We start from the raw sequence: 22,476 nt of genomic DNA on the forward strand, positions 1-22,476 counted from the left end.
TGAAGTGTTGAAGGTCCTGGGGGAGACAGAGTAGTGGTGGTTGTGGCTGGGTGGTACTGAGGCTTTCAGGTTCTTTTTTTTTTTATTTTTTTTTAAATTTTTTTTTTTTATTTTTTTATTTATTTATGATAGTCACAGAGAGAGAGAGAGAAAGAGAGGCAGAGACACAGGCAGAGGGAGAAGCAGACTCCATGCACCGGGAGCCCGATGTGGGATTCGATCCTGGGTCTCCAGGATCGCGCCCTGGGCCAAAGGCAGGCGCCAAACCGCTGCGCCACCCAGGGATCCCAGACTGGAGGTTTTCAAAGCTGTTTCTTGCTGCTTGGAGGTCGTCGCTCGTGTCTAACATGTTTTCGTTCTTGCCACAGGTACCAGCACGAGCAGACGTCACTCCTAATCAGCAGGGGCTAATTTTCATCAGCAGGGACCCAGCCTTTCAATTTGAAATAGAACCTCCCCAAACCACACAAAAATCTTGCATTATTTCTGGCCCCATGCTTTATCTATTATCTACCTCGCCTCCCCCGCCTTCAGTAAGGGATTTTTGTCTGATAATTTGCCACATCCCCCGCTACTAAAACTGTGCTTAGCACACAGCATTTGTTGAATGAATGAGCGAGCGAGGTATCCACAGACCGACCATCAGAGGGCGACAGAAAGACTTGGTGGAGGCGGGAACGAAGCGTTTCACCCGTTCGATTCGGCGGTTCCGCGAGGCTTGACCTCGCTCGGCCGCCGTAGTGCAGAGGCCGGAAACGACTGGCCGGAAACGACTAGTCGTTTCCGGCTTCTGCGGTCCGAGAAGACGGCTTGGGGCTGTGGGAAACCGAGACCCAAGGGTCAAAGGCAGGTCCTTTGCGGAGCTGGGACTCCAGTCCAGGGCTCCAGGCCTGCAGGCCTCCGGCGGGCCCAGCCGCCAGCGTGTTCACTCGACATAGTTCAGGGCCAGGAACCGGGCCGCGTGGGTCACCATGGCGACGCCGGCCGGGCTGGAGCGCTGGGTGCAGGACGAGCTGCACGCGGTGCTCGGGCTGAGTGAGCGGCACGTAGCCCAGTTTTTGATCGGTACCGCGCAGCGATGCGCCTCGGCCGAGGACTTCGTACAGCGCCTGCGAGACACCGATACTCTGGACCTCAGCGGACCGGCTCGCGACTTCGCCTTGAGACTCTGGACCAAGGTGTCTGCAGGGGCGGGGCGGGGCCCGGCGTGGGCGCGGCGGGAGAGCAGGTGGAGCAGGGGCGGGGCCCCAGGTTGTCTGTCCAGGTGAGGCTAGGCTAACTGTCCTTGGGGGAATTAAGTAAGCTCGGTTCACCAGCACCTAGCCTTTATCCGTTGTCGCCTGGGTACTGTACTAGGTGCTGGACGTGCAGTTCTGGGGAGAAGTTCAAGGACCGTGAAGTGCTGTAGAGCAGTATTTCACGAACTTTAATAGGCATGCGACTCACCCAGGACCCTTATTTTAATGTGGATCCAGATTCGGTAGGTTTGGGGTGAGATCTTAGTTTTTGCATTTCTAGGTAGTTTTCAGGTGAAGCGGATGGTCCACGGACAGCATGTTGAGTAGCAAGGCTATAGAAGAAATGTGTGAGAAGTGCTGTGGTAGGGCACAAAAGGTAAGGGTAGTGATCAGGGGAAAGCAGGCCCAAAGATTCCCCGGAATCTGTCTGATAGAGAAGGGGGAAGGAGTAAAGGTGTAAAAGTGAATTCCTGGAGGACAGGACTGTGTATTGCTTGTCTTTGTATTTCTTCCACCTGACAACACCTTACAGAACAGGTGCTTAGTAAGTATATCGAAGAGTGAAAGTGTTCAACGTGTTCATAGAATGGCAGATAGCCTGCTTGAGTTGTCACATATGGTTCCTGATGAAAGATGAATTTAGAATTTAAGTGGTATGAGGATAGGGACTTTATGTAAATCCGTGTAGCATGTATCCCTGGAATCTGGTACAGTGCCAAACATATGACAGGCCTCTGTAAACCAATCCTTGTAGCATGTCAGTCCTTGCATCGTGATGACTTAATTGTGGGGAAGAACAGAGTCTGAGCAATTGAGAATTGGTTTTGAGAATGTAGGGACCTGCCTTTGTCCCAGGGCGTGATCCTGAAGTCCCAGGATCGAGTCCCACATCAGGCTCCCTGCATGGGACACCTTAAAAAAAAAGAAAAAAAAAAAAAAAAAGAATGTAAAATAAACTCCATGAGGGCAGGAATTTTTATTTATCTATTTTTAAATATTTTATTTATTTATTAATGAGAGACACAGAGAGAGGCAGAGGGAGAAGCAAGCGCCATGGAGGGAGCTCAATGTGGGACTCAATCCCAGGACTCCAGGATCACGGCCTGGGCGGAAGGCAGACCCTCAACCGCTGAGCCACCCAGGCCTCCCGAGGGCAGGAATTTTTGTCTTGTATTTATTCCTGTGTCCTTGATCCCTAGCAAGTACCTGGTGCATCAGACAGGCTTCAATAAATGTTTGTTAAATGAATGACTGCAAGGAGGGTCAGAAGCTGAAAGGCCCAGTTCAGGCTGATGAACATGGTGTGAAGCCATGGGGAAAAGAGACAATGAAGGTTGGTTTAAGATCAGGCCATTCCAGGCAGCCCGGGTGGCTCAGCAGTTTAGTGCCTCCCTCGGCCCAGGGCACGATCCTGGAGACCCAGGATCGAGTCCCACGTTGGGCTTCCTGCATGGAGCCTGCGTCTCCCCCTGCCTGTTTTTCTGCCTCTCTCTCTGTGTCTCTCATGAATAAAAAAATAAAATCTTAAAAAAAAAAGTCACGCCATTCCTTAAATTCAGAATGGGGCAAAGTAGATGGGTAAAAATCAGGAGTTGCTCACATCCCATTATCTTCCCTTCTACTGATAGGTACCACGGAAGGCAGTGGTAGAAAAGCCAGCTCGGGCGGCCGAGCGAGAGGCCCGAGCCCTGCTGGAAAAGAACCGATCCTATAAGTTGCTGGAAGACAGTGAGGAGAGCAGTGAGGAGACCGTAGGTAGAACTGGGAGCAGTCTCCAGAAGAAGCGTAGAAAACGGAAACACCTCAGGAAGAAATGTCAGGAGGAGGAAGAAGAGGAGGAAGAGATTTCCGAGAAAGGGAGAAGAAAGACAGGGTAAGTTAGAAGCAGAGTAAGAGAGGGTGGGGCAGGGGATAAGGGGGCAGTAAGCTTCCTAGGAGACCTTATGTAATCCTTTGGACTGGTTTGCAGGGGGAGTAAACAGACTGAGAAGCCAGAATCTGAGGATGAGTGGGAGCGGACCGAGCGAGAGCGCCTTCAGGACCTGGAGGAACGTGATGCCTTTGCTGAGCGGGTTCGGCAGCGAGACAAGGATCGGACTCGCAATGTCCTGGAGCGGTCAGACAAGAAGGTGCATAGGAGCAGCATGTTCTGTAAATCCCCAAGAAGATCCCTGGGTCAGATCTGGGTCAGTTGGGTGTGATTGCAGAGATAGGGCTCTCTGGGAAGACCAGGATGGCCTCTGGAGGTGTTAATCTCTGTAGTAAGAGGACCCTTTGGGTCCTCTGCCTCTGCTGATCCTCTGCTCAACCTGTAGGCCTAGAGATTCCCCACTGAGAAGGGACATTTCTTTATGCTATAGTATATCCAAATGATCCTTGTGATTCTAGAGAGGGAGTGGCTGTGGGAGATTTTGGCCTCACAGCCCTGCACCCTTGGATTCTTCTAGGCTTATGAAGAGGCTCAGAAGCGCCTCAAGATGGCTGAGGAAGACCGGAAAGCCATGGTGAGTCCTAGCGCCCAGGGAGCTAACGTCAGAGGGCAAAAGGAAAAACAACTTTGTGATGAAGTGGTTTAGGGTAGGGAAAAAGGATACAAGGAAGTACAGGGAGGGTGCTGATGGGGTGTCAGGTCTGGGGTGTGAGGTCTGTGTTGACAGGAGCCTGCGAAGGACAGACTTAAGTTGTAGAAGGAAAGAAGCTGCCTACAGACCCTCCTGACTCCTTAGGATTGAGTCAGAGTGTTTTCGTCAGGGAGATGTGAGCTTTGCTTGCTCCTGAGACTTAAGGAGCCGTACTCAGTCAGCTGGAACATCAAGAGGTGTGGTTGGAGGACGGGGGACAAGGCAGTTGTCCCATTGCCTAGGAATGTGCTATTCATTCAGCTTAAGCACACTTGATTCCAGATGCCTTCCCTTTTTTTTTTTTTTTTTTTTAAGATTTTATTTATTCATGAGAGACACTGAAAGAGAGGCAGAGACACAGGCAGAGGGAGGAGAAGCAGGCTCCATGCAGGGAGCCTGATGCAGGACTCGATCTCGGGAATCCAGGATCGGGCCCTGAGCTCAAGGCAGACGCTCAACCACTGAGCCCCCCAGGGATCCCTCCAGATGCCTTCCTACCATCTAACTCCTCCATCCCAAACATGGCCTTGTGATCCTCTTCTATTCCCCAAGTTGGTCTTCTCTCTGACTGGGGACACAGCCCTCGCAATTCATGAACTGAACTTGTTATCATATGAGTTTTGGTAGAGCTGGCGGTTTTCCAAAAGTCTGGTCTTCTCAAGTAAGGTCACATTTCAGTTTCTAAAAAGAATTTTGAGACTTGATGTCCTAAGAATGGCCTAGTGGAACTCAGATCTCCTGATCAAGCCATCTCATGACCCACCCCACAAAATGACTGTGGTCAGAGACTTCTAAGATATCTGTCAGTATAGATGTAATGTTTTTATTTCCCAGAATTTAATTTAATTTTCTCTCTCTCTTTCTCTTTCTTTCTTTCTTTCTTTTTTAAGATTTTATTTATTCATGAGAGACACAGAGAGGCAGAGACACAAGCAGAGGGAGAAGCAGGTTCCTTGCAGGAAACCTGATGTGGGACTTGATCCCAGGACCCCAAGATCACGACCTGAGCCAACGTCAGATGCTCAACCACTGAGCCACCCTGGCATCCCTGGTGGTTCAGTCTCTTATGTTTGTTTCCTTTTCTCTCTCTCATCTGGTACCATGTCCCTTATTCTGGATTTATCTAACTCTTACCTTGTGGTATTGAGTTCTTCTATGCCCTGTGCTTCCTTTAGAGTGGAAATTGGGTCCAAATATTGCCTCAATTCAGATTAAAAAGTTGTGACAGGAACACTTCTTAGGTGGTGATGTGCCCTTCACATGACACCAATCACTTTAGGGGGACATACAGATTATGTACCTGTTAGTGCAGATAGCGTTTGTGCCAACAGCCTTTCATCTAAAGGTTTTAGCATAACTAGCACTACTACTACTACTAATGCTTTCCTGAATCTGCTGTTTCACTGGGATTGCAAAGGTGATTTTTGGAGTGTGACATTCCTCCATTTATTGGCTAACCTTTTATATAAAGAGTTTTTCCTTAACTAGAAATGAGCAAGGTGCCCTGGTAGCTTAGTATGTTAAGCATCTGAGTCTTTTTTTTTTTTTTTAAAGGTTTTATTTTATTTTATTTTTGTTAAGATTTTATTTATTCATAGACACAGAGAGAGAATGGCAGAGACACAGGCAGAGGGAGAAGCAGGCTCCATGCAGGGAGCCGGATGTGGGACTCCATCCCGTGTCTCCAGGATCACACCCCAGGCTGCAGGTGGTGCCAAACCGCTGCGCCACCAGGGCTGCCCAAGCATCTGAGTCTTGATTTCAATTTTTTTTTTAAAGATTTTAGGGATCCCTGGGTGGCGCAGCGGTTTGGCGCCTGCCTTTGGCCCGGGGCGCGATCCTGGAGACCTGGGATCGAATCCCACGTCGGGCTCCCGGTGCATGGAGCCTGCTTCTCCCTCCGCCTGTGTCTCTGCCTCTCTCTCTCTCTCTCTGTGACTATCATAAATAAATTAAAAAAAAAAAATTAAAGATTTTATATCTTCATGAGAGACACAGAGAGAGAGGCAGAGACACCGGCAGAGGGAGAAGCAGGCTCCATGCAGGGAGCCTGATGTGGGACTCGATCCCGGGTCTCCAGGATCATGCCCTGGGCCGAAGGGAGGTGCTAAACTGCTGAGCCACCCAGGTGTCCCTCAACTCTTGATTTCAACTCAGGTCATGATCTCAGGGTGGTGAGATCCAGCCCCGAGTCATTCTCCGCCCTCAGCGAGTTTGTTTCTCCTTCTTATCCTTGGCCCTCCCTCTACTTGCATTGTGCATGCTCGAGCGCTCTCTTTCTCTCTCTCTCTCTCTCAAATAAGTAAGGCTTAAAAATAACCAGGAATGAGCTACAATTCTTTCTTCAAAGGCTGAGCAAATGGGGCACCTGGGTGGCTCAGTCAGTTAAGCATTCAACTCTTATCAGCTCAGGTCATGGTCTCAGGGTTGGGAGGCAGAGCCCCATGTCGGGCTTCGAGCTCAACAGAGCTTCAAGAAGTGTGGAGTCTGCTTGAGTCTCTTTCCCTCTGCCCCTCCCTGTTGATGCTCTCTCTCTGTCTAAAAGAAGAATCTTTTTTTTTTTTTTTTTAATTTTTTTTATTTTTATTTATTTATGATAGTCACAGAGAGAGGGAGAGAGAGAGGCAGAGACATAGGCAGAGGGAGAAGCAGGCTCCATGCACTGGGAGCCCGACATGGGATTCGATCCCGGGTCTCCAGGATCGCGCCCTGGGCCAAAGGCAGGCGCTAAACCACTGCGCCACCCAGGGATCCCCCTAAAAGAAGAATCTTAAAAAAGGCAGGGCAAATGTTTAATTACTAATTTTGAAAGTAAGGAGTTTGATATAATAGTCACCTCACTGGTGGTAAAAACTTGTTTCCCATGTGTTGTGTGTATGTGTGTCACACTGAACTCATGTGTTTTTATTTTTCAATATTTTACAGTTGCATATGATTTTTTCTTTTTGATACTCAAATTGCCCTGAGTTGGGTTTTATCGTTGTTGTTATTTATTGTTTTAGTAATCTCTACACCCGGTGTAGGGCACAAACTCAGGACCCCAAGATCAAGAGCTACCTGCTCTTCCGACTGAGCCAGCCAGTGCCCTCAAATTGCCCTTTTTTGGGGCCCATATTTTAAAAGAACTTCCATGTGCTTCCCCCATCAGGTTGAAAGAGTATTTGATTGTGGTACTCAGATTAGATCATGAGCATAAACTCCTTTCAAGTCTTCACAGAATAAGCAAGAAAAGCCAAGCTATTAAGTAGAATCAGGGACCCCCAGGAGAGGGCTTGATGAAGTTTGGCCACCACCGTGGAGGAGGCTGTTTTGATCCCAGGGAAGACAGTGTTGCCACAGTGGGCAGGTTCATGGTGAGAGCTGAGACAAGCCTTAAGGATGATGTGACCAGTCTTTATCCGTCATCCATTATGTGTACTGAAAACCTCTTATCAAAGGAAATATGTAGAAGCCAGCTGCCAGATTGTATGAGGCGAGGAGAGGTTAGTCCCAGAGAGCTAATAAGCATTTCTGATTACATCTTGCAGAAACACTCTCTAATGCTGTACTTCCATTTTTTGTATATACTGTATTCCCCCCCTTTTCCAAACTATAGTCATTTGATTTAAGACCAGGGAGCATCTAACTAAGGCAGATTACCTTCTGTTGGCACATCCAGTGGTTACCAATAGTCTCACTTATTTTCAGTTTGAGACCTGTGCTTCTAAATGCTGGTATTAGCCCTTTAGTTTTCCTCCTTTCTTTTTTTTTTTTTTTTTTTTCTTTAAATATTTTATTTATTCATGAGAGACACAGAGAGAGAGAGAGAGAGAGGCAGAGATACAGGCAGAGGGAGAAGCAGGTTCTATGCAGGGATCCTGACGTGGGACTCGATCCTGGGTCTCCAGGATCAGGCCCTGGGCTGAAGGCGGCGCTAAACTGCTGAGCCTCTCAGGCTGCCCTGTTTTCCTCCTTTCCACTAAGTCGAATAAAATAGAATAAAACCTGAAACATACAAATAACCGTAATGCATCTATATTGACCAAGATGGCGAAGCTGTCCAGAAGGGCCTTCAAGCTGGATTGTGCTGCTGAAAGATAGTGTTGGGGGTCAGTGTGTGGCTTTCAGAGAGGCCCAGTTTGGGGCAGGTCAGGTTGGATATTGCAGAGGGACACTGCTGGCCTGTTGGGGGATTTGTCACTCTTACAGATAGGTAAGGAAGGGGGTTGCTGTTCCAGCAAGATGAGGATTTGGCTACCCTGTCCTGACCCAGGTTCCCGAGCTGCGGAAGAAATCACGCCGCGAGTACTTGGCTAAGCGGGAGCGAGAGAAGCTTGAGGACCTAGAGGCTGAGCTGGCTGATGAGGAGTTCCTTTTTGGGGATGTAGAGCTTAGCCGACATGAGCGACGGGAGCTCAAATACAAGCGGCGAGTGCGGGATCTGGCCCGAGAGTACCGAGCGGCTGGGGAGCAGGAGAAGCTGGAGGCCACCAATCGTTACCACATGCCCGAGGAGACCCGAGGCCAGGTGAGGCAAAGCAGAGTCCACTTTAGCCCTGCTCTCCAAGCTGAGCAGAGGGAAGTCTTCAGGGCTTTGGACAGGGCCTCCACTGGCCCCTTCTTGGTCTTGCCTTTCCTAGTGGGTACGGATAGTGACCGGAGAGGAGAGGCCTGGGAAGAGGGCATCCTCTGTCTTCACATGCCCTTCTCTCCACAGCCATCACGAGCTGTGGATCTAGTGGAGGAGGAATCAGGCGCCCCTGGGGAGGAGCAGCGACGCTGGGAGGAGGCCCGGCTAGGGGCAGCATCTCTGAAGTTTGGGGCCCGAGATGCTGCCTCCCAGGAGCCCAAGTATCAGCTGGTGCTGGAGGAAGAGGAGACCATTGAGTTTGTCCGGGCCACTCAGCTCCAGGGCAACGAGGTGAGCAGGAGAACTGTGGCACGTTCTAACGAGGTTGGGAAGCCGACCCTGAAGCTCACACCCCTCCTCCTCTGCAGGAGCCATCAGGCCCATCGCCTCCATCCCAGGCCCAGCAGAAGGAGTCCGTGCAGGCTGTCCGCCGCAGCCTCCCAGTGTTTCCATTCCGCGAGGAGCTCTTGGCTGCCATTGCTGATCATCAGGTCCTCATCATCGAGGGTGAGACGGGCTCCGGGAAGACCACCCAGATCCCGCAGTATCTCTTTGAGGAGGTACAGTCATCCGCACCCTCCAGGTTGCCGGCCACTGGCCCTTGACAAGTACAGTCCTGTCAGAGCTCCTTTCACCTGTTGTTTTGAGCAGTCACTTATCTTTTCATCTTTAGTCATAGTCTTCTCCATTAAATTGTGAGTTTAAGAATAAGGGCAAACTTGTTTCCTGTTTCTGTTCTCACTTCTAACACAGTATCTGTGTCTAGTGCCAGCGTTCGTGTTGGAAAGATGCATAGACAGGTAGATGGTGGGGTTGGGACCTTCCCATACCAACCCATTCAGCCATCGGTCCTCTGCAAAGGCCAAAGAATGAGGAGTCAGAGGATTCATTTTCTTGCTTTTTCACCTTCTCTGGCTCCCCCTTGCTTCTGGGTCTGCCCTAGTTGGTCTGTCCTTTTCCATCTCAGATCTGAGCCTGAATGTGATCACCCAAAAGTCTGGGACCCTCAGAGGGTCGGGTTTTCAGTTTCTGTCTGTTCCTTCATCTCCCCCTGCCCTGTCGTGCACTTACACCTTTTTTCTCTGAATTATCCTAGGCCCCAGGAATATATTTAGCAAAGGGAAAACCTCTTCTTTTGTCATTCAGGGATACACAAAGAAGGGAATGAAGATTGCCTGTACCCAGCCCCGGAGAGTGGCAGCCATGAGTGTGGCTGCCCGAGTGGCCCGGGAGATGGGTGTGAAGCTTGGGAATGAGGTGAGATCTATGGGGCCTAGGTAGGGAGGGGAGCCTCTAGGGTCTGGGACGTAGCCCACACTGCATAGGGCTTCACACTACACGTCCAGGCCCTGACCCCTCATTCCCTAGCCCTGCACTCCCTTCCAGGAGCACCAGCCCAATCTCTATCGTTAATGGTCCCCTTGACAGGTTGGCTACAGCATCCGCTTTGAGGACTGCACATCAGAGCGAACTGTCCTCCGCTACATGACAGATGGGATGCTCCTCCGGGAGTTCCTCTCTGAACCTGACCTTGCAAGTTACAGGTACACATGGGGTCACCACCTCCCACCAGAGAGCCACCACCATTCCTGCCCAGTCTGCTGCATTCTGACCCTTCAGCACCTTCCTGTGTGTTCTTTAATCTCTAGCCTATTTTTCTTTTCTTGTCATCCAGCTATTTTGGCCTTTGTCTTCTGATTAGCCCACTGGTTCTTTTTTTTTTTTTTTTTCTTTTTTTTTTTAAAGATTTTATTTATTCATGAGATACAGAGAGAGAGAGAGAGGCAGAGGCACAGGCAGAGGGAGAAGCAGGCTCCATGCAGGGAGCCTGACAAGGGACTTGATCCCAGGTCTCTAGGATCATGCTCTGGGCTGAAGGCAGGCACCAAACCTCTGAGCCACCCAGGCTGCCCAAGCCCACCAGTTCTTGAAGCTTTATGGTGTGGACAGTCCTAGGACTGACCTGTAGGCACCATGGAGATGAGGTAGAGGGACTGCAGAGATAGACCCCCCACCCCCCATTGCTTGCAGTGTTTAGAAAAACACCAGGATGACAGAATGGTGCTCTAGAGACTTGAAAAGCCACGTGAAGACCCTTTGAAGAAACTTAGAATGTCCAGCTTAGAGAGAAGAGACTCAGGGAGACATCCTGGTTCCCTCTAAATATGGGAAGGGCTGCTCCGTGGAAAAAGAGGTAAAGCTTGTTTCACGTGGCTGCAGCGAGCACAACTAGCAACCACAGGAGTGGCTATAGGGGAGACAGGTTTCAGTGCAACACTAAGAAGCGAGAGTGGTAGAGATTGAGGCCCTCAATTGAGGTAGAGATTGTGTGCTGGGGCCCTCATCTTGGGCCTTTGGCCCAGGTCTTGGAGTAGTTTGGTCTGTGAATAGTGCCTTCCCAGTTCTGGTGTTGGCCAAGCAGGGCTTGGATAAATATGTGTTTAGGAGGAGAAGGGATCTATGCATGGGTTGCTGGTGGGATCAGGCCAGCTGAGCAGTATGTGGTTTCTCAAATCTTAGGAGGCTGTGAAGTTCTGGTCCTAGAAGATCACAGATGGAGCAACAGGACAAATATGATCTGAGCCTTCACATCCCTTGCAAAAATCTCAGAAACCATGGAAGGCCAGCCAGTGCAAGAGTGTTTAGGGTGTGGGGTTTTCCTGTCAAGCCAGCCTGCTTTGTGAAACAGCTGGGGACTTCACTGGCATAGTCAGGGATACGCACAAAGAATTGAGGTCAGGGGTGAGCTCCTGCAGGCATGGCTGTCACCTGAGAATCCAAAGACTTTAGCAAAGATATCAGAGATGTGTCCCACATACAACTAAGGAGGAGACCAAGTGGCCCGCAGAGCCCTCTAAGGTTGGGGTAGAAAGGCCTACTGGGGGACACCTGGGTCCCTCAGTGGTTGAACAACTGCCTCTGGCTCAGGGCATGATCCTGAGGTCCCAGGATTGAGTTCCATATTGGGTTCCCCACAGGGAGCCTGTTTCTCCCTCTGCTTATGTCTCTGCCTCTCTCTCTGTTTCTCATGAATAAATAAATAAAACCTACAGAAAGAAAGAGAGAGAGAGGAGACAGAGAGAGAGAGAAAGAAAAGAAAGACAGACAGACAGGCTTACCTGGTTCCTCTCTCCAGAAGGATGCAGTAGGACCAAGAGACATGCACAACAGCAGTCTCATGGAAGCCTAGGAGCTCCTGGGCTGTGCAAATCCTGGTGCTTCAGGTCTGTATGTTCATTCTCAGCCAGCCCGGGGAGCCCAGCCTTACTCCAAAAGGCCCTGTTCTCACTTTTTTCCCCCCCTTTAAAACAGAAACTCTTACTTCTGTTGAGTCTAACAGATCCATGACTCTGATCCAGAGAGCATATATGACTTGTCCTGGCCTTGGCTTTCAGCCTCCAGATCTTGGCCGTTGTTGTCTGTCCAGGCTGAGATAAACTGCAGACTGCGGGCCCTTGGCTTTCTTTAACATTGTATTAGTCTTCCTTAACTGGGGTGATTGGCCTCTCTTTGGAACCCCCCCTCCCATATTCACCATTGGGCTCTTTGCTTTCCCTTTGTGCCCTTGTCCAGGGGATCCTGTTGTCCTCTCCTGGGCAGCTCTCCTGGCTCACAGCCCTCTTGTTCTTTCCCCAGTGTGGTGATGATAGATGAGGCTCATGAACGAACCCTACACACAGACATTCTCTTCGGGTTAATCAAGGATGTTGCTCGTTTCCGGCCTGAGCTGAAAGTCTTGGTGGCTTCAGCCACACTGGACACTGCCCGTTTCTCCACCTTCTTTGATGATGCTCCTGTCTTCCGAATCCCTGGACGCAGGTTTCCAGTTGACATCTTCTATACCAAGGTGCTCCCCTCAGGGAGGATGGGCTGAAGTGCGAGGCTGAAAAGCTTGGGCCTTTGGAGAAGGTTGTCCCAAGGAGGGAAGGGGAAATGGAGAGTCTGAAGAAGAACTGGGATAAACTGATTATTGAGGTGGGAGAAGAGGAAGTTTCCTGAACAGATGGCCTTCCTGTGACCCTCTCCTCCTCACCCCCAGGCTCCAGAGGCTGACTACCTAGAAGCTTGTGTGGTGTCTGTGCTGCAGATCCATGTGACCCAGCCCCCTGGGGATATCCTGGTGTTCCTGACAGGACAGGTGTGAGACATGGGGCAAGGGGCAATGAGGTGTGTATCCCAGGGCAAAACAGAGCTGGCAGGTGGGCCTTCTGTCACTCTGGGACCTGTACTGCTCTCCCCATCCCAAATCCAGGAGGAGATTGAGGCTGCCTGTGAGATGCTCCAAGATCGCTGCCGCCGCCTGGGCTCCAAAATTCGGGAGCTCTTGGTGTTACCCATTTATGCCAACCTGCCTTCTGACATGCAGGCCCGTATCTTCCAGCCCACACCCCCGGGGGCACGAAAGGTCAGTTGGAGATACCCACATTCTTCACCCCTATAGTTCACACAAATAGTGAAAAAGAGGGTGTGTGCCTGCCCTATGCAGGCTGTGTCCTGGGCACTGCTGCAGCTGCAAGGCTTAGTTGTAGTCAATCCCTAGCCTCCAGAGCTGGAGAGAGAGGGTGAATTCAGCAAATATTTGATCCAGTTAGTAAGTATGTGGAGATGCAGAGGAGAAGGGAAGTCCTCAGGGTGCCAAAAGGTGGGATTTGATTTGGATCTTTAGGAAAAAAAACGTAGGTAATACCAGAGCAAGGCTTAAGGTATGTTTAAGTCAGAATGTAATCCAAAAGGCTGAGGGGAAGGTTCACGTGGTGAAAACAGTTCTGGACTGAGATTAGGGAAGGCTTTTGATAGCAGTCGGAAGCATTTTGACTTTAGATGATTGGGTTTTGAGCAAAGACGTAACTTCCATCCAACAAATATATAACAAGCTCCTGCCATGTGCCAGATACTCTTCTTGGGCATGAAGATACAGTGATGAACAGAACAAAGTCCCTAGCTTCACAGCCGACAGTCTAACTTAAATTAGGAGACAGTGGACGCGTAGATGCCTGATGCTGATTTGTGACCAATGCTGTGGAGAGATATAGCCCAACATGGGGGAAAAGGAGACTGACTCCAGGGAGGCTGGGAGTGAGCAATGTCAGGAAGGTAGTTTCCTTGGGGTATAGGGAAGGTGAAAGGGAAACTGAGGCCTGAACCCAGTGAGGGAGGGAGCCAGGCTGATAGCTGGGAAGGGAGTGTGTCCAGCAGAGGAAGGCGCTCATGCAAAGGACCCGAGTGAGGAATGTGCTCAGACCAGCGAGGGAGCAACTGTGCAGGAGTGGAACGACGGAGCCCGTAGTCCTTGGAGATGAGATCAGAAAGGTAGAGCACTTGGAGACTTAAGGGGCTTGGATATAATTCTCCAGTAGGATAGGAAGCCATCAACGGATGGTGTTAGTGATGTGACAGGTTTACATTTTTAAAGGACAATCTGGGTACCAGAAGAATGCCGGGTAAGCAGGACTTGGAGTAGAGGCAGGGAGACACATGAGGAGGCTATTGAAGGAAGTCCTAGCTGAGGCAGAGTGTGAAAGTGGTAGTGGGAAAGATGGAGGCAGGAACCTGGACTCCCTCTCCCATCTCTAAAAAAAAAAAATTTAACTCTTCCCATTTCCTTTCCACCTTATGTCTTTTTTCTTTCTTTCCTTTCTTTTTTCTTTCTTTCTTTCTTTTTTCTTTCTTTCTTTCTTTCTTTCTTTCTTTCTTTTTCTTTCTTTCTTCTTTCTTTCTTTCTTTCTTTCTTTCTTTCTTTCTTTCTGACTTTTCTTTTTTAAATTTTTATTTATTTTTTATTTATTAAATTTAAATTTTTAAAATTTATTTATTCATGAGAGACACAGGCTCCATGCAGGAAGCCCGATGTGGGCCTCGATCCTGGGTCTCCAGGGTCATGCCCTGGGCTGAAGGCAGGTGCTAAACCGCTGAGCCACCCAGGGATTCCCTTATGTCTCTTTTCATTCCTTCTCTCCTTGACCCCTTCCTGGCCTTGTCCCTGTCTTCTGACATTAGGCAGTAATCCTCTTTGCTCCTGTCCCTTATCTCTGCCTGCTTCTTTTTTTTTTTTTTTTTTTTTTTTTTTTATTTATGATAGTCACAGAGAGAGAGAGAGAGAGGCAGAGACACAGGCGGAGGGAGAAGCAGGCTCCATGCACCGGGAGCCTGATGTGGGATTCGATCCCGGGTCTCCAGGATCGCGCCCTGGGCCAAAGGCAGGCGCCAAACCGCTGCGCCACCCAGGGATCCCCCTCTGCCTGCTTCTTTACTCAAGTCTTCCAGATTACTCTTTCTAGGGAACTTGGTGGGTGGGGTCTCCGGGTGACTACATCCTCTCACTCAGGTGGTTGTGGCAACAAACATCGCTGAGACGTCACTCACCATTGAAGGCATCATTTATGTGCTGGATCCAGGGTTCTGTAAGCAGAAGAGCTACAACCCTCGCACAGGCATGGAATCCCTCACTGTCACACCCTGCAGCAAGGTCAGCCTGCTTGCACTCTCAGCAGTGTCTCTGTGGGGAAGGTTCGACTCAGGAGGCTGTGGGGGCCTCTTAGAGGACCGGAATAAGCAGCCTACGTCTTCTCAGATTTCTTGCATAAATATTGCACTTCCTTTTTCTCCTCACCAGTTGTCAGCCAACCTACCTCTCCTTTCTTTCCAGGCCTCAGCCAATCAACGAGCTGGTCGGGCGGGTCGGGTGGCTGCCGGGAAGTGCTTCCGCCTGTATACTGCCTGGGCCTACCAGCATGAGCTGGAGGAAACCACGGTGCCTGAGATCCAGAGGACCAGCCTGGGCAATGTTGTGTTGCTGCTCAAGAGCTTAGGTTATTGGGGTCGCCCAGTCCTGAGAGAGAAGGGAGGTGGGGGCTAGAGTCACAGATCCCTGTAGAGAATCTCTTCTACCCCTCATATCTTTCTTCAGGGATCCATGACCTAATGCACTTTGATTTCCTGGACCCTCCACCATATGAGACCCTGCTGCTGGCTTTGGAGCAGCTATATGCTCTGGGAGCCCTCAACCACCTTGGGGAGCTCACCACGGTGAGGTGGGATGGCAGCATGGTCTGGGGCACGATGAAGCAGTTGGGGTGAGCTCTTGGGTGCTGGAGGGGCACCAGAGGGAGGACTGGCCTCAACTCTTTTTCCTCTCCTTAGTCTGGTCGAAAGATGGCAGAGCTACCGGTGGATCCCATGCTATCTAAAATGATCTTGGCCTCTGAGAAGTAAGCACTGTGCTCCTACCCTACCCCATACCTGCCAGCCTGGCTAGGCCCCCAGCACCAGCACACGAACTGGCTGTGCCTCCTCCCATCTCTGGGCCATCTTTGTGACCTTGCTCTTTTTTCCTTTCTCTCTCTGCTGTGGTATTCTTTAACAAATAAATTATTAGAAAACTCTTTCTGCGCCTTTGGAGGCTCACAAGGGCAATAAGACATTTATCAAATGGGTAAGATTGACAAACAGAATTTGGGGGTGTAAATTGGTATGGAAGACTCAGCACCTGTGGGGAGAGCGCTGTGTGTGGACTGGTCTGGAGATTCTCATTCCTGAGGTTTGGGGTTGTAACATTGAGATGTGGTTATGGAGGGACCACCTTTAAATGCCATTCCTCTGCCATGGTTGAGGTCAGAAGTCATTACATGAACTTGAAGTGCTGTCTTCCCTGACGCCCTTACTCCACACCTTCCTGCCGCAGAAGTCCTTCCTACCCTCAGAGGTCCCCAGTGCCTTCCTGCCCCCAGTTCCGTGGAGGGCCCTCCTCTGCCACTGTTACGTCTGCAGCCCACCTCCTCGACACCCCATGGCCAGCACCACCACCAAATCCATCCACTCTGACTTGTAGCCCTTACCCCACCCGGCAGTCTCCATGTGAAGACACATGTCCATAGGATGGTCGCTTACCCCACCCTGTGTACCTGTGTGTCTTCCTTTGAACCTTGTGCTTTGGTCTTCCTGCCCCAGGTATAGCTGTTCGGAAGAGATTCTGACAGTGGCTGCCATGCTGTCTGTCAATAACTCCATCTTCTACCGACCCAAGGACAAGGTAGTTCATGCTGACAACGCCCGTGTCAACTTCTTCCTCCCTGGTGGAGACCACCTGGTTCTGCTGAATGTCTATACTCAGGTCACTGGGCTTAGGTGATGGGACTGAGGGAGGCACAGGGGACTCTGGCTTTGCTATGTACTTAACCTCCCCCCTTTTTAACCATCTTCACAGTGGGCTGAGAGTGGCTACTCTTCTCAGTGGTGCTATGAGAACTTTGTACAGTTCAGATCAATGCGCCGAGCCCGGGATGTGCGAGAACAGCTGGAGGGGCTCTTGGAACGCGTAGAAGTTGGTCTCAGCTCCTGCCAGGGGGACTATATCCGTGTACGCAAGGTCAGCATTTCTTTAGTCTGCTGCTGTTCCTCCGATGCCCTCAGTTTCCAGAGGGAGCTGCTCTGGGTGCCTGTAGCAGTACCTCCAGCCTGAGGCTAGGCCTCTTCCTCTGGAGAGTGTGCTCTTCCGTGCTTTCTTCCCCAGACCACTGAAGGTGCCTTCTCAGTGGGTTCTTCATGCATTCCTTACCTTTCTAGTTCTCCGAGGGCCTGACCTAAAAAAGGTAGTGAGTGCTTAGGGCCCCCAGATGTGTGGCTTTTCCGGTTGACTTTCTCTCCTTCTGCCCCTCAGGCCATCACAGCTGGTTACTTTTACCACACGGCCCGGTTGACTCGTAGTGGCTATCGCACAGTCAAACAGCAGCAGACAGTGTTCATTCACCCCAACTCCTCCCTCTTTGAGGAACAGCCACGCTGGTTGCTCTACCACGAACTTGTCTTGACCACCAAGGAGTTCATGAGACAGGTGAGGGGACCTTCCTCTGCCCAGGAAAGTGAGGATGTGTGGGGAGGTAGCATACTAGCAAGATTCAATTTGCTGAGACTAGCTGAGAAATAGGAAAACATTAATTTAAGGTAGGATAAAATAGAAAGGCGTGGTTTCTGTCAGATGTGTCAGCATCTACTAAGATCCAAGAACTGCATACTCATTCAGGGAGTATTTGAATGCCTATTGTCTCAAGTGTTTAGGATGCTGGGGTGAGAATGGTGAACAAAGCAGAAGTGGTCTCTGTCCTGAGTGTACTTTACAGTCTTTATGATTAGGTTTTTTAGGGATAGTTTATTGGGAATCCTGAAGGACTTGTAGAGGTGTGTCTGACCTTGAGGTATAGAGTATTAGAGCCTGGCACCTTTACCCTAGTCCTACAGTTGAAGGTAGAAGAAACTTTTTAAGATTTTACTTATTTGAGAGAGCGAGCGAGCACACAGTGGGGAGGGGCAGGAGAGGGAGAAGCAGACTCTCCGCTGAGCAGGCAGTCTGATGAGACCTGATCCCAGGACCCTGGGATCATGACCTGAGCTGGAGACAGATGCTTATCTGAACCATGCAGGTGCCCCAGAAGAAACTTTTTGATCACACATAGAGTGCAAGTTGGAAAAAGGTGAACCCTACTGATTTTTTTCTCTCCTCTTGTAGGTATTGGAGATTGAAAGCAGTTGGCTTCTGGAGGTGGCTCCTCATTATTATAAAGCCAAGGAGCTAGAAGATCCCCATTCTAAGAAAATGCCCAAAAAAATAGGCAAGACACGGGAAGAGCTAGGATAAAGAGAAGGGGACGCAAGCCGAACTCAACATCAGCTCCTTTTCCTTCTGTACGTTATTTAATATCTACTTTTGGAATAAAGCTTGGGGTAACTTTTATTTTTAAAGATTTTATTTGAGAGAATTTTTTATCTTAAGTAGGCTCCACGCCCAGCATGGAGCTTGAACTCACAACCCTGAGATCGAGTCATATGCTCGCTCTACTGTCTAAGCCAGCGAGGTGCCCTAAGCTTATGGGAACTTTTGAGATGCAGAGAATGTGACACGGAAATTCTCATATATTCACTTAGACTTTTATTTACAACTTAAATTACACAGCAGCTTTACACAGCATGAGATGGCAAAAAAGGAGAGCAAAAAAAGGGAGGAAGCTGGCTCCTGAGATTCTAGGCCACCTCCACCTCCTCCTCTTGTGCGTACATAGCAGAGTCTTCAGTGCTGCCTCCACTCCAGTTCCTGGATCAGGTCTTGGAACAGAGGTGTAAGTTGGGTTCTGGCTCTGACAGTCCCAGAGCCACCAGGGCTCCCACTAGCAGCTTCTTCACAGGCGTTGGGGCTGAGTGTGAAGGCATCAGCTGCAGGAACAAAGGTTAATGTCAGTTAATGGAATGTTCTGCCCCCTTCACACCATCCCTACCCAGCCTAAGGACTCACTTTGTCTAAGCGATGGCGACAAATGAGGCCGTTGGAATTCAGGTAGAAGGTGGAATAGGCATCATAGGTCCTGGTGTAAGGGAAAAAGAGAGTCTGACTGAGGGTTCCAAAGTTTAATTCAAGCATCTGTTTAAACCAGTACTTCCTAAATTTTGCTACATATTAGATCATCTGGAGAACTCCAATCCTGATGACCAGGCTGCACCCCATCCCACTCAAATCAGAATGTCTGGCACCAGTATTTTTTGAAGATCCTTAGATGACATCATCATGCTGCAAAGTCTGAGAACCACTGGTTTGGGCTGAGCCTAACAATTTCCTGGGATTCTCTTCCATGCCAGAAATCTTATGAAATACTCACCTAAGGTTGTGAGGCTCAACTTATTAGACGGGAATCTTCATTTTTTCAGTAAATACTTGAATGATTACTATGTGCCACATAACGTACACAAACTAAGTCTAGAGGTTTCCTTTTTTTTTTTTTTTTTTTAAGATTTTATTTATTTATTCACGAAAGACACACAGAGAGAGAGAGAGAGAGGCAGAGACATAGGCAGAGGGAGAAACAGGCTCCATGCAGGGAGCCCGATGTGGGACTCGATCCCAGGTCTCCAGGATCACACCCTGGGCTGAAAGCGGCACTACACTGCTGAGCCACCTGGGCTACCCCCCTTTAAAAAAAAAACAAAAGTCTAGAGGTTTCCTAACACAAAGTCTTGATTTCTCCCATATTAAAGTATATGAAAACAAAATCCCTGTCCTCAAAAAGGCCGAAGTCAGGGTTGATCAAGGACTCTCTGGAAGACCAGACAGACCGGAGCCCTAAAGGTAATAAAATTAGGAAACTGGATCTTTTCTCACTTGTCTTACCGATAAAGCTCTTCCTTGTCCCGCTTGTAGAAACGCAAAAAGAGCAGGTGGATGGGCAGCCCCACAAGCCGCCAGCGGGCTTGCAGGGTCCAATTCTCTGGGTGGCGGGTCAGCTGCAGAACCTCCAACCGAAGCTGTGCAAAATAGTTCCAGGCCAGGAAGCGGCAGAGGGTCAGTGACAGAATGTACCACGTCCGGCCCCTAGAAAGAGATGGGAAAGATTGCTCATGATGGCATAATCTGAAAACCAAACTGGCCTCTGGGGAACGGGAAACAGTTGTGAGAAGTGGCAGGACCTTCTCTGGTCAATGAAAAAGATCAAGTAGAAAACAGGGTGCTTTTCCTCCCCGAGGCCCTACCAGTGCCTGGATTCTCACTTGGTACGGATGTTCAGGATCTCATTGATGAATTCCACATCTGATGAGTAGAGAGTATAGTCGTGGGAGTGAAGGAAGAGATTGGGAAGCTAGGTGGAAGAAGAAGGCATCAGCCCCAGTAGGAAAGAAAAGATGATCATACTTCTCAGTTTTCTCTTTTTGATGCTTCTTTACTCTCCTCTGAGTAAAAGGTCATCTCATCCCATGTTTAACTTCCCTTAAATCCAAACTGAAGAACATCTTTTCCTTAGGAAATGTTTATAACATATATATATATATATATATATATATATATATATATATATTATAATTACCTCGTAATTCCAAGAAAACCCAGTTGACTAACACTCTATTTCCAAGTATTACCTACATCCCTTCTCAATGTGGATGAAGGCCACTTTCAAGCTGACTTACCTCTTGTCTGAGTCTCTCATACATGACAGCCAGGTGCTCCTCCATACTTGGATCTCCTGATGGAGTGGCAGGGGAAGGGCGAGCAGTCCCAGGGGCTTGGAAAGGTATCAAAGCCCCAGGACAGGGGCAGGGAGGTCCCTCAAATAGGCTCCTAAGCCCATCCAGGCAGCCACTATGCATTTCAGGTCCTGGTCCCTCCTCCCCCTTTCCTGGAGGGAGAACCACCCATGGTGAGCTGAAAGCCTGGATCTGAGGGAGAGGCAGTGGGGGAGCTCCAGGAAGCAGCCAAATGGGAGAGAGTGGGGGCGGTGGAGACCAGACAAGAGAAGATGGAGAAGTTGTTGTGGAGTGGGGCCAGAGGGGTGGGAATGGTAAAGCCCGTGGAGACAGCTGGTCCTAAGGGGAAGAATAAAAGGGAAAAAGATAAGAATCTAGCTGCCTGATGTCCCCTTCATCTAAACTCTCTTCATTGATGTGTTTCTAATCCCACCTGCTCCTCCTGACAAGAGATGAAATTAGAGGAAAATGGGATGAATTCATCTTCATCTCTACTGAAAACAGGAGAAAAAGAGTTTCCTATGACATAGGTTCAAGTAGTTCCCCAAAACGTCAGTAGGTACCTTTACATTGTTTAAGATCCCAACACTGTTTGGGGGCAGTCCCGATTCTCTTACAGAAAGAATCCTAATACGTATTTTGAAAAATTAACGAGCAACAGGCTTTAGTGTACTGTGGATGAAATCACGTAGCCTGTAACAACTTCAGCATGGAGTGTGCGATAGAGAAAAAACATCCAACTGTACGTGGGAGGCATTTCTCTGAGCTCCGATTCCACTGTGACATCTTGGGCACTCTCATGCCCTATGCTTATCTCTTCTAAAACGAAGACGATGCAGCCATACTGAGTTATTACGAGGACTATACGACATGATAAACGTAGATAAAATTTCGCCGTCTACAAAGTGGTACGTACATGCAGGCTACGATCGTTTCGGGCCCCTCTAACGACACACACGCCTAGGAGACCGTTAGAGGCAGGGACGTTGGAAGTGCGATGCGCGGGAGGTCACCTACAGTCGGGCCTAGACGAGTCCTTGCGCCCTCAAGGGCCCTGGGGGTCCCACTTCCGGGGAGGCTGGCCGGCACGCGCGCACCTGGGCGCCCGAGGGCAGCCAACGCGGGGGGCGTGGCCCCTGTGCCCGCCGGGCCTCCGGGGGAGCGAACCGTCGGCTACCCCCAGGCCAGCCTTCCCGGGAGACGGCTATCCCAATGGAAGACTCGCGGCCCACTCGTCTGTCTGGTCCGGCCCGGAGAATTCCGGGGCGGCTCCGCGATCAGGCTGCGAACCTCTCCGCCCCTTGTCCTTCAAGTCACCTCCAGGGCCAGGTAACCGCGGGAACGCGGGCGAAATGCAGTCGCGTCCCGCCGCCCAGACCCGGGAAAACCCACATCCCGTGCACCCCACGGCTGGCTGCGCAGCCCTCGGGTCCCCGCCAGCGACCCCGCGCCCCTCCCGCGCCGCCCAGCACAGGTGAACAGCGGCAGCAGGACGCTGCTGCGCCTGCGCGGACGGGGCGCACGCTCCGCCCCCCGCGCCGGCTCTGAGGAGGGTCCCCTCCCCTCGCCTCCCCTCCCGTTTCTCTCTGCCCTCACCTGGGGTCGAGCCTGGTAGGCACGGAGGCAGGGGCCGAGACGCCGGGCCGCCCCCCGGGTGGGCTGGTACATGATCTTCCGGGAGCAGAGGCTGCGCCTCCGGTGTCCGGCCTCTGGCCTCCTCACAGGGTTGACCGCGCCCCGGAGCCGGCTTCTTGAAGGGGAAGGGGGGGTGGAGGGGCTGAAGGGAGGGAAACGGAGATGGTGCGCGCTTGCGCACTGCAGCGGGCTCCAGAGGCGGCGAGGTCCTCCGTCCGCAGTGAGTGCGCCTGCGCTCGCCGGCCGCGGCGGCTGCCTCACAGCGCTTGCGCAGTAGACCAACGTCCCGGCGCACACGGCCGCCTCGCTGGCGCCGCTCACGCACGAAGCTGGGGCGTAGCGGACCGGAAGCAGGTACTCCGGGAAGCGAGTA

The 22,476-nt window shown here is 50.4% G+C and overlaps 2 protein-coding genes across 2 annotated transcripts; one reads left to right on the forward strand and one right to left on the reverse strand.

Moving 5' to 3' along the window:
* Window positions 1–774: 774 nt before the first annotated feature.
* Window positions 775–18,203, forward strand: DHX16 (DEAH-box helicase 16). The gene is made up of 20 exons (XM_041760205.1): window positions 775–1,178; window positions 2,867–3,111; window positions 3,208–3,367; window positions 3,686–3,742; window positions 8,112–8,366; window positions 8,556–8,759; window positions 8,837–9,028; window positions 9,615–9,725; window positions 9,897–10,012; window positions 12,105–12,315; window positions 12,508–12,606; window positions 12,721–12,873; window positions 14,794–14,934; window positions 15,115–15,277; window positions 15,376–15,494; window positions 15,609–15,676; window positions 16,416–16,578; window positions 16,672–16,833; window positions 17,125–17,298; window positions 17,971–18,203. Exons 1-20 carry the CDS (start codon window positions 972–974, stop codon window positions 18,097–18,099), a joined length of 3,129 nt encoding a protein of 1,042 aa, XP_041616139.1. The 5' UTR covers window positions 775–971; the 3' UTR covers window positions 18,100–18,203.
* A 170-nt stretch (window positions 18,204–18,373) lies between these two features.
* Window positions 18,374–22,339, reverse strand: C1H6orf136 (chromosome 1 C6orf136 homolog). Its single transcript, XM_041773224.1, has 6 exons — window positions 22,065–22,339; window positions 20,412–20,807; window positions 19,998–20,086; window positions 19,621–19,821; window positions 18,751–18,820; window positions 18,374–18,671 (listed from the first exon to the last, which is right to left on the reverse strand). Exons 1-6 carry the CDS (start codon window positions 22,134–22,136, stop codon window positions 18,558–18,560), a joined length of 942 nt encoding a protein of 313 aa, XP_041629158.1. The 5' UTR covers window positions 22,137–22,339; the 3' UTR covers window positions 18,374–18,557.
* Between the last annotated feature and the right edge of the window lie 137 nt (window positions 22,340–22,476).

This window comes from Vulpes lagopus, chromosome 1, assembly GCF_018345385.1.
Source record: "Vulpes lagopus strain Blue_001 chromosome 1, ASM1834538v1, whole genome shotgun sequence".
Taxonomy (NCBI): domain Eukaryota; kingdom Metazoa; phylum Chordata; class Mammalia; order Carnivora; family Canidae; genus Vulpes; species Vulpes lagopus.

Excerpts from the sequence above, each read along its gene's own strand:
- DHX16 (XM_041760205.1), top strand. The coding sequence starts at position 972 with ATGGCGACGCCGGCCGGGCTGGAGCGCTGGGTGCAGGACGAGCTGCAC. Across the intron at positions 8,367-8,555 it reads CCGAGGAGACCCGAGGCCAG|CCATCACGAGCTGTGGATCT; the intron begins GTGAGGCAAAGC and ends TTCTCTCCACAG. Across the intron at positions 12,874-14,793 it reads CACCCCCGGGGGCACGAAAG|GTGGTTGTGGCAACAAACAT; the intron begins GTCAGTTGGAGA and ends CCTCTCACTCAG.
- C1H6orf136 (XM_041773224.1), bottom strand. The coding sequence starts at position 22,136 with ATGTACCAGCCCACCCGGGGGGCGGCCCGGCGTCTCGGCCCCTGCCTC. Across the intron at positions 20,808-22,064 it reads CCTACCAGGCTCGACCCCAG|GACCAGCTGTCTCCACGGGC; the intron begins GTGAGGGCAGAG and ends TCTTCCCCTTAG. Across the intron at positions 20,087-20,411 it reads ATGAGAGACTCAGACAAGAG|CTTCCCAATCTCTTCCTTCA; the intron begins GTAAGTCAGCTT and ends TCTTCCACCTAG.